The sequence below is a fragment of the Carassius auratus genome, chromosome 3 (assembly GCF_003368295.1).
Source record: "Carassius auratus strain Wakin chromosome 3, ASM336829v1, whole genome shotgun sequence".
Lineage (NCBI taxonomy): Eukaryota > Metazoa > Chordata > Actinopteri > Cypriniformes > Cyprinidae > Carassius > Carassius auratus.
The window spans coordinates 18,430,326-18,441,266 of NC_039245.1; the positions used below are offsets into that span (position 1 = coordinate 18,430,326).

The following is a 10,941-nucleotide window of genomic DNA, read 5'->3' on the forward strand; positions in this document are numbered from 1 at the left end:
CTTATTTTACATAAATTTAATGTAATTGACAGTCTGACCAAAAAAATAAATAATAAAATAAAAAAGTGTCCCTTGTGGATGAGATAACTTCTCTTACTTAATGTGCTTACATGACTATTAGGTTGGGGCGCGTCTTGTAGGAGGGAACAGAGATCATAACACTGCGTGTATAAATAACAGCAGCTTGCAGCACACCTCCATTCTTCCTCTCTGACCAGCATCAAGCTAGAAAACATTCTACAACATGTAAGTTATGAAACATTTTACTTTTTTTTTTTTTTACAATGCTGTAAAAATTACTTGAAGTTGCTGCTGGAGTTCCCTAAAGGTAACCTCATTCTTTCAAATTGTTTTAAATGTCTTAAAGGATTTGCCTGACAGGAGTGATTGTGCTGCTCTTTGCAGTGACTGTAGATGCAAGAGTTGGGTGAGAATCATTTTTGCTTCCCTTGCAGCTGTAAAATAGCCACACAACAAAGAATATATATATATATATATATATATATATATATATATATATATATATTCTTGTGTCATGTCTTGTGTTTGCATCTCTCAGGTTCTCCAGTGAATCCAGTTACTGCACTGAGACAAAGGAATGTTTTCTGTTCGACTTGGTTTGTGCAGGAAAAGATTATGAGGTGAGGTGAGATCTACTTAAAGAAACTGAATGTATTAAAAGACAAGCTCAAGCACATCAACCTGGGGCCAGACTCACGAAACATTCTAAAGAAAAGAAAAGAAAAGTCTTCTTAACTGCAATTCTATTCTTATTTTTTAACTGAAGAAAAAAATGATAATATTTTCAATTCCCCAAAATTCTCCTTAAGAATGTTGTCCTTAAGACAAAACTTTTTGAAACGAAATCTTCTTAAAAATCTTAAATGAGTTCATAAAGTTTGAATAGCCCTAGTATATATGCCTAATTAATGATTTATTGAACTTATAGGGTTATTCTAAATCAAATCTTATATTTAAGCATAACAACAACTCTAGCAACATACAATAGCCTACACAGTAATACTATTTATAGGGATGTGCACGAGTTTTCTGAAGTGAGAGCGATGATGATGTAAATAATGACAAGTCATGTTTACAGGTAACGCGACTTTTTGCTTCAAAATTCAATTACAACTCTAGAAAAACGAGTCAGATGGGGAGCTCATTTTGAAGTTTAGCCTATAAATACGACATAATATTGTGCGCGCTTATTCTAATTATTAGGGTAATCTGCAGGAAGCTCAGCCATGTATTCAGTCAGATAAAGACAGTCACTTTCTTCTTAAGAAAAAAAAGATACTTTTAAGAACATATTTGAGCACTCTTGCAAGTATTGCAATTAAGAATATTCTTAAAAACTTAATAAATGTATCTTAAGAAATGTCATTGTAATGATAAGTGCTCTTTTCCTACAGGTACGGCACTATGGTGCTGCCAAGTGGGTGACAACAGAAGCTGAATCCTATTTCATGGAAATGGCAACTGCAAGAGCATTCAGGAAACTTTATAAATACATCACTGGAGAAAATGAGGCTGGTGGGTTTGTTTGTGGGTTTTGCATACATTGTGAGGGGCCTCTGGCTTTGTGGCGGGCCTATTAATTGTTAATTCGTATTCATCCAAGTACACAACAAATATTCATTGTTATTCACAAACAGACATTCAGGTTTTTTTTTGGGGGGGGGGGGGGATTTGTGCCATTTTAGTTATGTTGGACAATGAGTGACCATCCAACCTTAAACCATTAACGCTAAAAATGCAAATATACATTCATATTAATAGTAATCCATTTAAATTATTTTTAAAAACTTTTTAATTCATACAATGAATGATCGTTACGTCAAAAATACATGCAATCTGTGTACTTGTGCTGACTTGTGCGGAGTTGATATCTGGTCATTGACAGTACCACGCAGTTTGGAACACATTGTTAAGGCAGAATGTTCGCTGCGAGTCGTTGCTAAGTCATCATACCTACACAGTGTTATTATAAATAATAAGACAATATCTGTAGTTAGTATTGATTAAACTGGAGGGGAAAATCCTTCATCAGCATAACAGTGGAAGTTAACACTATGTTTCCTGATGATATCTCTCAAAGGTAACATGTTAAGCATGAAAATTCATGGCCCTAGTATTGAGCCTTGTGGTACTCTGTACTGCATTTGTGATCAATATGATACCGGTTCATTCACTGCTACAAATTTATGGCGGTCAGATAAGTATGATTTTAACCAAGCCAATAAAATTCCACAAATGCCACTGACAGACAACGCTAAAAATGTGGCAAGCAGTACAGGTGACAATAACAGGAGAAGAAGCCATGACTCCCTGTGATTGCTGAATGAGTCCGACTTAACACACAGCGAGAGAGAGAAAAGTTATCGTAGGTGTGAATGATGAGCTAACAGACTAACATAATGCTAATGCTCTGCACTAGTGGTGAGAATTAAGTAATATTTTAGCAGTTTAAACATCAGAGAGTGATACAACGATAGAGATTCAAAAAGAAAAACAAAGTTACACAGAGCTACAATTGCAAAACACTCAGCAGCACAGCAGATGGGAACCAGAACAACGTGTGAAAAACAAATGTGTAGTTTTAAATAAAAAAATTATTAATACATATAATTTAAACTACAACAAATGGTACTAGTACCATACAAATATCAAGTTTGTGAGAACTTCAATCAACTGATTGTCCTTATTTTCTAGGTGCAAAGATTGACATGACTGCTCCAGTGATTGTTAAAGTCATTGAGAGCGCGAGCATTGTGCAGTCATCAGTCTATGTTCTCAGCTTCCTCCTGCCCTCCAACTACCAGGCCAATCCACCCAAACCTACCGATCCATCTGTGAGTCTCATTGATATTCTCTGTGCTTTCTATTGGACTGAGTCTTTTTTTTCTTTACCTTTGTTAATTAAATTTCTTTGCAGATATATTTTACAGACACTCCAGATATGAAAGTATATGTCAAAAGCTACGGGGGCTGGATGATGTCAGTTGTGGCCAGATCGCAGGCTCAGAGTCTGAAGACATCGCTGGACAATGTACAGGCTACATATGAGACAGGATACTACTATAATGTCGGCTATAACAGGTGCGCGCAGCTTGTAGATGAGACCTCCTTTCTGCCAATAACATTCTTTAATTTCTGTAATTCTTATGTTTTTTATTGTGTGTGTGTGTGTGTGTGTGTTTCAGCCCAATGAAGATTATGAACAGGCACAATGAGGCATGGTATATTGTCAAGGGTGAGCCTGTGTGTCCTAAGACTGAATAATTTAGCTGAGGTGTCTTTTAAAGGTAAATGGTTCATTTAAATAAGAAAAATAATTCTTAGTAATTAGTAATTAATTATAAAGTAATAGTATAACTATGTCCAATTGTGTCTAACTAGACATTTATTTGTATTTTTTCAGATCCACAGAGAACAAAACTGCATTATCCCTATGCTATAGTAATAGCAGGTTTAATTGACTTATAACAATTTTTTTTCTAATGAGTATAGGATATATACATTTTACTGTAGGATATTATACCATAAGCACATATACTGTAAAAGGTTTTGGTTTTGTTAAGTAGACAATGTAAAAAAAAGGGAATTTGTCACACAAAAAAAAGTCTCCAATGTATGGTATTTGGTGTATAAGCATTTGTTATAAGCAGCTGTGATGAAAATAAAATGCCAACATTGTAATAATCTTGTGTGTCTGTGTGTGTGTGTAAAAACTATATAAATGTTGAAATATATTTTTATTACTTTGACATTATTAGTACATAGAGTGACAACTGAAATTGATATCACTTAGTTTGCATTGCAGGCTATTTCCTCTTACTTTCTAGGCATATACACAAAAAAACGTGCATCAAACTGAATATTTTTTTATCAGTTTGGGCCTCTGAATTAAATCTATGAGTTGTTTTGTTGTTTTCTAATGTGAGCTCCATTTTCTCACTGTATCATACCATTTGGCCAAAATGATGTATCAAATATGATATAAAACGTGCACAATTGTATATATAGCTTTTAAATACTATCAACAGAGTAAAACTGTGCATTATAGTGCCACCTATAGTGCCATGTCAAGAGAACATGAGTTGTGGATGGGATTTGGGATCTTCCTTCAAGGCTTGGCATTCACTACACTCCACAATTTTACAGACTAAGAAAAAAAAGAAAAAAGAATGATGCCCAAGCAGCTTGTTTGTATTCTTAGTGAACAAAGTTTTTCCATATTTTCAATTTTTAAATGTCATTTTTGCTCAACAATGCAAGAACAATGATTCTACATTATACATATAATAGATTTTTTCGATAGCTAAAATTCGTCATCAACCAGCTATTTGTATTTCAAAGAACAGCCTTAGCCGTTGCACACATTTTGGTTTCATTAAGAGTCCAAACAATACCTCATTTAACTTGACACAATGTGTCTTTTTCATTACTCAGGTTAATCTATCACCCTTGAACTGTTTTATGGCATTTGACGTCAGACCCCACTTAACTTTACTTACCTGCTGCCTTCATCAGAACTAGACTCGCTGTTTTGCAATTGATTCCAAAGGTGCTGTAAACTCACTTAGCAAGTATACACAGTATATATTATGTTTGTTGATGCACACATTTGAGCAATAGAGTAATCTAAATGTACAGAAATATGGAAGAATAGAAAGAGGGAGGACTGTAATGAAAATGTATGTTCTGCTTCTTGGGAGTTTACCAAACACTGGGGAATCACACAGGTTCTGAGGTTGGGTTGGTCTGATCAACACGAATTATAGAAGTCCCATTTGGAAGATTCATGAATGGATTGCATCAGATCTTATTGCGTTTATTTTTCTTATGGTGAGTGCCACCCTGCATATATTCTGCTCCTGCAATGATCATGCACCTTGGATGAATGAGGTCTTGCTTGTTGGGAAGGTGTGACAGACTCAGATTTATTACCCTCAGCATCGAGCAAAGTCCGACTGAGGGCCTTTACACGGCACCATCTGTGAGACACCCTGCGTCTGTTTTCCTCCCTGTCCTGCTCTGAGTCCTGGAGGCCTGTACAGTTATGAATGAGAGCTTACAAAGACCCATGACACCCCTCTCCTATGGACAATGAACATCTCAGACTACCCCCTGGATCACCCCCAGCCCACAGCCCACCACTCTGCTGAGTACATACAGGACCTTGTGTCACAAGAGGGACCATCGACATGTAAGTAGAGCTTCAGATCTGAGACACTTCAATGGCTTTAGCAATAGCACTAAATGCTAATGTAATACATTTGGCAATAGTAAACTTTTAGTCACTGACTAATAGAGATTTTATTTAGAATGTTGAGGAATACTGAAAACCTTTATAAATGATTTGATTGTGCTGAACAGTTCGGTCATGTTTAGTACGCATACTGAGAAAAGATTTGTTATTTCATTCAATAGATAATTGCTTCAGCAACTCTCTATATAAAAAAAGCAGTCCTTTTCAGAAGTCAGTTTATTTATCTTGTCTTTTGACTGCTGAAAACATCAAACTGTTAGGATTATGCAAGCCTTATATCTCGGTGTTTAATCAATCGGGTGATAAGAGACTAAGCCAATTTGAGATATCATAGACTGCCGTGATGATTTATCAGAAAGACTGGTCACAAAATGGTTCAACCATACACCCCTCTCCTAGACAATTATCTTACGGTAGGCTTCTTGATTTTTATTTTGGGTTTCCTAAAGGTGACAAGAAAGAGATATTTTAAGAAAGAAAGTTGACAAAGGGAACATTAACACTTCACAACTGAATGAATTTAATATCTCACAGCTCAGGAGTTAAAGCCAGACCCGGACGGTAGGGCAACTCAAGAAGAGGGCTGTCCCGTGTGTGGTGACAGGGTGTCAGGATATCACTACGGTCTACTCACCTGTGAGAGCTGTAAGGTACGTGTACAACCAGCCAGACAGTAACAAGAACACATTAGTAGCTTTCATTTCAAAAATAAAATCTACATCCTGATCACTCTTAAGCACTAAAGACAGATATTCTCACCAGGGCTTTTTTAAGCGCTCTGTACAGAACAACAAGCGCTATTCATGTGCAGACGCACAGTGCTGCCCCATGGACCCAGCCCAGAGGAAACGATGTCCTTACTGCCGCTTTCAGAAATGTCTAGCTGTTGGCATGAAGAAAGAAGGTAAGCCTGCAAACTCAAACAATGATTCCATGAGCATTACGTTTGGTAGATATTCTTTCAGTTCTTTAAAAAAAAGACTTTGTGCAAGGGAAAATGAGGTTATTGTCTCTGAGATATGGAAAGATATTCACAGTTAGCAATCCGTGATATCTTTGATCCAGTTTCCACTTATCTTTGAAACCATAAACCATTGCAATAGCAATCTTTGATGACCCAGTAAGGCAAAAAATGAAATGTGCACACAAGCAAAAAATATTTAATTACGTAACTTTAATAGTTTAGAATCTTTATGAAAAGTCAATATTTTCTTACATTTTTTTTTTTACAATGCTAGTTTGATCATTTAGAGTAATGATTCTCAAACCTATCTTGGAGAGCGCCTAGCAGTGCACATTTTGGATGTCTCCCTTATTTTACCCATCCACTTCTGATGGTGGAGTCTCTAAAGAGCTGAAGGTGTTTGATTGGGAAAAGTAAAAAAATGTTTAATGTTGGAACTGGGTTGAGAAACAATAATGTAGGACTGTGAGAATTGACCATGCTCTTTTGACCATCACAATATGGGTTTAGTTAATTGTAAAATTACTTTTCACAGCTGTACGTGCGGACAGAATGAGAGGTGGCCGAAACAAGTTTGGACCTCTATACCGACGGGACAGGCATCTGAAACAGCAAAGGGGGACCTACTACCAGACGAACACTGTCCCCTACAGGGTCAAATTTGAGGGACCACAAGCACTGGTACCTACCACGCCTCATGATTTTCATGTCCTCAACCCCTCCCCTGCGTCTCTTGGCTCTGACCATTACCACCCACCTCAGCCCTTTCATCCCAGCATGAGCCAGTCCGAGTTTCCCATGCTGTTGGACTGCACCATGCCCAGAGACCGGACACTGTCTGATCCATCCCTACCTTTCCATACGCTGTGCTATCCAGGCTTCCAAGGATATTCTCCTGAGAAAAGAGAGCTCCCTTTTAGCTATAGCTCTGCTTCTGTGACACCCCCTGCTCCAATCTCTCCTACTGTTCTCTCCACACCTGCACCTACACCCACTGCTACACTCACGCCAACCTCAACTCCAAGCTCCACTCCAACTCCAGCACATAACCTGATACCCAGTTCAACGCCAACCCCTAGTTCATGCTTCCTAAAAGAGCTCCTACAGGCTGAGCCAGATGAGAAGCAGCTCTGCATGCGGGTGTTAGCAAGCCTCCAAAAAGAACAGGCCTGCCGCGGAAAACATGACTGCCTCAACACCTTCAGCATCATGTGCAAAATGGCTGACCAGACTTTGTTTGGACTGGTGGAGTGGGCAAGAAACAGCACACTGTTCAAGGAGCTCAAGGTAGAAGAGTTTGCATATGATCGTACATACACTGGATGCATTGTGTTATGTGTTAGTGTAATCTTCAACATCACTGCTGAAAAGACCAGTATCAATGTGTCTTCTGCTCTGAGCTAGTCACTGTAAACCATCCATGCAATTCCTGGATTAACATTTTTTGTTGGTCTTACAACATCATTGCTTTCAAAGGAACAAACACTGCCCCTAACCATTACCATAACCCCTGTAAAATCACAGGGAAAATGTTGGTTGGTAAGAATGGAGAATGTCTCTAAAACCAACCCTAATCCTAACTCTACCCCTTTGCATATCCCTAAAATTTGATTGTTAGGAATCTGATCCAGAGACATGTCCTATTTGTACCTGCCTAGTTTAAGTAAGCAAGCGCTGGTCAGATCCAAGTCTAAGTAGTGGAGCACCATGGTCATACTATCCACCAGTAATACTTGCAGTTGAAAGTTGCAAAATAGAAACAAGAAATCTCACTGTTTTAGAATGCCAGCATCCCATGCTTGGGGCTAGGGTATATAACAAAATACATACATGCTTATATTATCAGCAGGGATAGGGTTTACATTTGTAGTACCCAATTGTAGTATTTTCAAGTACCAATTGCCTAAGTCAGTGGTTCTCAACTCTGTCCAGTTTAACTCCAACCCTAATCAAACACACATGAACAAGCTCATTCAGGTCTTGAGGATTACTAGAAAGTTACTGACAGGTGAGTTTAATTAAGTTGGAGGTAAGTTCCGCAGAAAAAAAGTGGACAAAAAAGTGGACCTCAGATACCAGAGTTGAGAACCCCGGTATAAGTTTTCCAAGTGGCTACTGCTGCATAAATAGAGTACTTGATCTCTTACAGGTGGAGGATCAAATGGTGTTACTGCAGAGCTGCTGGAGCGAGCTTCTTGTTCTGGATTACTTATGTAGGCAGGTGGCTTATGGGAGAGGTGGCAGCATCTGTCTGATTACTGGACAACAGGTAAGAACACCTCAATCACTAAGCCAGTGTTTCCCTATTCCGTTCCTGGAGGCACACCAAAAGGTCACATTGTGGATACCTCCCATATCTGACCCATCTCTACTTATATGCTGATTAGTTGAATCAAGTGATACGAATTTGGAAGAGTTGGGAAATTTGTACTATTGGTGTGCCTCCACTAACGGGACTGGGAAACCCTGCAGTTTCCTTCATTACAGTTTAGTGTCTGTTAGTCTTTGCATTTTCTTTGACTTATTTTTATTGTACCAGATTGAAGTATCAACCATCCTCAGTCAGGCTGGAGCAACTCTTAGTAGTTTGGTGTCCAGAACCCAGGACCTTGTCTCCAAGCTTAGGTCACTACAGCTAGACAGAGAGGAGTTTGTGTGTCTCAAATATCTGGTTCTCTTCAATCCAGGTGGGTTTTATTTCCTTCTTAAAATGTTCAATCTAAATGATTCCTGTTAGACCAGAGTTGTAAGGGTCATGTGTTTTTAATGCAGACATTAAATCAGTACTGGATCAAAGGCAGGTAGAACAAACTCAAGAGCGTGTAAACAAGGCTTTGATGGACCACACTATGCAAACCCACCCAGGTCACCCTGACAAGTTTGGACAACTGTTGCTCCGTCTACCAGAGGTGCGCAGCATCAGTCTACAGGTGGAGGAATACCTGTATCAGCGCCACCTGCTGGGAGATTTGCCATGCAACTCATTGCTGACTGAAATGCTTCATGCCAAGCACACATGAGACAATCAAAATAAAGTTTGTTTTTGGAAATGCTTTCATATATTTGGTATCTAATAATTGTGAGCTTTGAACAAGTCCAGATGTCTAGTTAAAAATAGAACAAACAAACAATAGGAACAAAAACTAGTTTCAGGTGTTATGAGATGTAAAGCACATCTACACATTCTTTTTACTACTCAACTTACACTTATGGATCATGTCCAGTCAAAAACGCAAGTGTTCAAACACTGTAATTTGTATAAAAAGACACAGAGGCTCATAATAAATCATAATAAATTTCCAATAAAAGTGTCTGCGTGTATTGCTATGGTCTGATATCATGTGTCCTGTGTCTATGCAGCTATAGAAGGTTGAAGATCATGAAGCCAATCAAAATCATTATCAAGTCATATTTCTAAAAAATTAAAATGAAATGGCGAGAAAAAAGTGGATACAATGTATATAACACATAGAACTTAAGTAAAATCAGCGATGATGAGAAATAATTGGGATTATTTAAAAATGGTTTTATTTTTCTAATCCGGTCACATGGGATTGATCCATAATCAAAGAATTTGGGAGAAAACAAAAACTACCAACATGAACATGGAAACATTAAAAGGAAAATACTAAACATTAATGTGCTTTCTGAAATGAATGAGTGAATCACCACATTTGCAAGAACATAAATAATAAAGTCTGAAACAAAACTGAAAACTCTAGCTCCTCCTCACCCAATAAATACACCTTAGGTGACCTAACATTCTACAGAATTGCACAGAATCCAGTTACATTAAACCATCATGTTTTACCCAACAGACAAACACAAGCAGCCCACACATCTCCCATTCATTTGACAGAAACATAGCATTCAACCATTTCAATTTTTCTTCTTTTTTCGCTCTTTTCAAAAATATGTACATCTTTAGGCAAATCTGTGAAGTACTTCATCTGATTCTACTAAGACAGGAAAGGGTGGCCTGACTGAATCAGTTGTTTTAGTGCTTTGATGAAGAGAAACAGACTAAATGCCCCTTTTATACAAAAAGACAACTTTAAGCCATCCACGGATCAAATAAGGCCAAGTTAGACAGCTTTGAGACTATTCATAGATCATAGTAATAGAAACAACATAATAGACACCATGGCTGCTCATCTGCCTTTTATCACTTTCTTTAATGTTTTTTTTTTTTTTTAAATCACTTTCTGTTGGTGTTCACTATTGGAATATCACTTGTGCTGCTGCATGTTGGGACACCAAATAGGACAACTTGTTCACTCAGCTCTGGGTACATAGAGTTAATATCAGATTTGTGTTCACGGTTTCTCACCATCTGTCTCAGTCTGGTCCCCGGTCCCCTGCTCACACACTCATTCACACCAGCACATCCAGCTCTAAAAGCGAAGCAGCAGGGTAGCTTATTCAATGCTTACAAATCTCCACAATATACAAATCATTGTCAAAAATGTAAGAATCAGCAATAAACATCATTCAGATATACAGTATATTAAATCAGCCTTGATTTTTTTTTTTCTTACATTATTTTTCCAGTTACGGCTTAACAGAGTAAAAAGACTTCCTTCATTTTTTGAGTATCATTAATGGAAATCAACAGCGTGTTCTGCCATCTTTTCACTTTTTCATTCATTCTTAACTAAAGCAAATGGGAAGTAAAAATATTTGAGTCTTTAACATGCTCCCC

The 10,941-nt window shown here is 37.8% G+C and overlaps 2 protein-coding genes across 2 annotated transcripts; both read left to right on the forward strand.

The window, feature by feature from the left end:
* Window positions 1-133: 133 nt before the first annotated feature.
* LOC113041827 (heme-binding protein 2-like) lies at window positions 134-3,686 on the forward strand. Its single transcript, XM_026200416.1, has 8 exons — window positions 134-246; window positions 368-427; window positions 560-641; window positions 1,416-1,536; window positions 2,716-2,855; window positions 2,939-3,102; window positions 3,207-3,308; window positions 3,425-3,686. Coding segments are annotated over exons 1-7 (648 nt in total). The 5' UTR covers window positions 134-244; the 3' UTR covers window positions 3,286-3,308; window positions 3,425-3,686.
* Window positions 3,687-5,112: 1,426 nt separating this feature from the next.
* On the forward strand, window positions 5,113-9,272 carry LOC113041839 (nuclear receptor subfamily 5 group A member 2-like). The gene is made up of 7 exons (XM_026200418.1): window positions 5,113-5,212; window positions 5,810-5,925; window positions 6,038-6,179; window positions 6,775-7,526; window positions 8,389-8,508; window positions 8,779-8,926; window positions 9,012-9,272. The coding sequence occupies exons 1-7, from the start codon at window positions 5,113-5,115 to the stop codon at window positions 9,257-9,259; spliced, it is 1,626 nt and encodes a 541-aa protein (XP_026056203.1). The 3' UTR covers window positions 9,260-9,272.
* Window positions 9,273-10,941: the final 1,669 nt, after the last annotated feature.

Bases quoted from the DNA above. Each gene is read 5' to 3' on its own strand.
- LOC113041839 (XM_026200418.1), top strand. From the start codon at position 5,113: ATGAACATCTCAGACTACCCCCTGGATCACCCCCAGCCCACAGCCCAC. The intron at 5,926-6,037 runs GTACGTGTACAA...TATTCTCACCAG, and splicing joins TCACCTGTGAGAGCTGTAAG to GGCTTTTTTAAGCGCTCTGT. The intron at 8,509-8,778 runs GTAAGAACACCT...TTATTGTACCAG, and splicing joins GTCTGATTACTGGACAACAG to ATTGAAGTATCAACCATCCT.
- LOC113041827 (XM_026200416.1), top strand. The intron at 428-559 runs GTGAGAATCATT...TGCATCTCTCAG, and splicing joins ACTGTAGATGCAAGAGTTGG to GTTCTCCAGTGAATCCAGTT. The intron at 1,537-2,715 runs GTGGGTTTGTTT...CTTATTTTCTAG, and splicing joins CACTGGAGAAAATGAGGCTG to GTGCAAAGATTGACATGACT.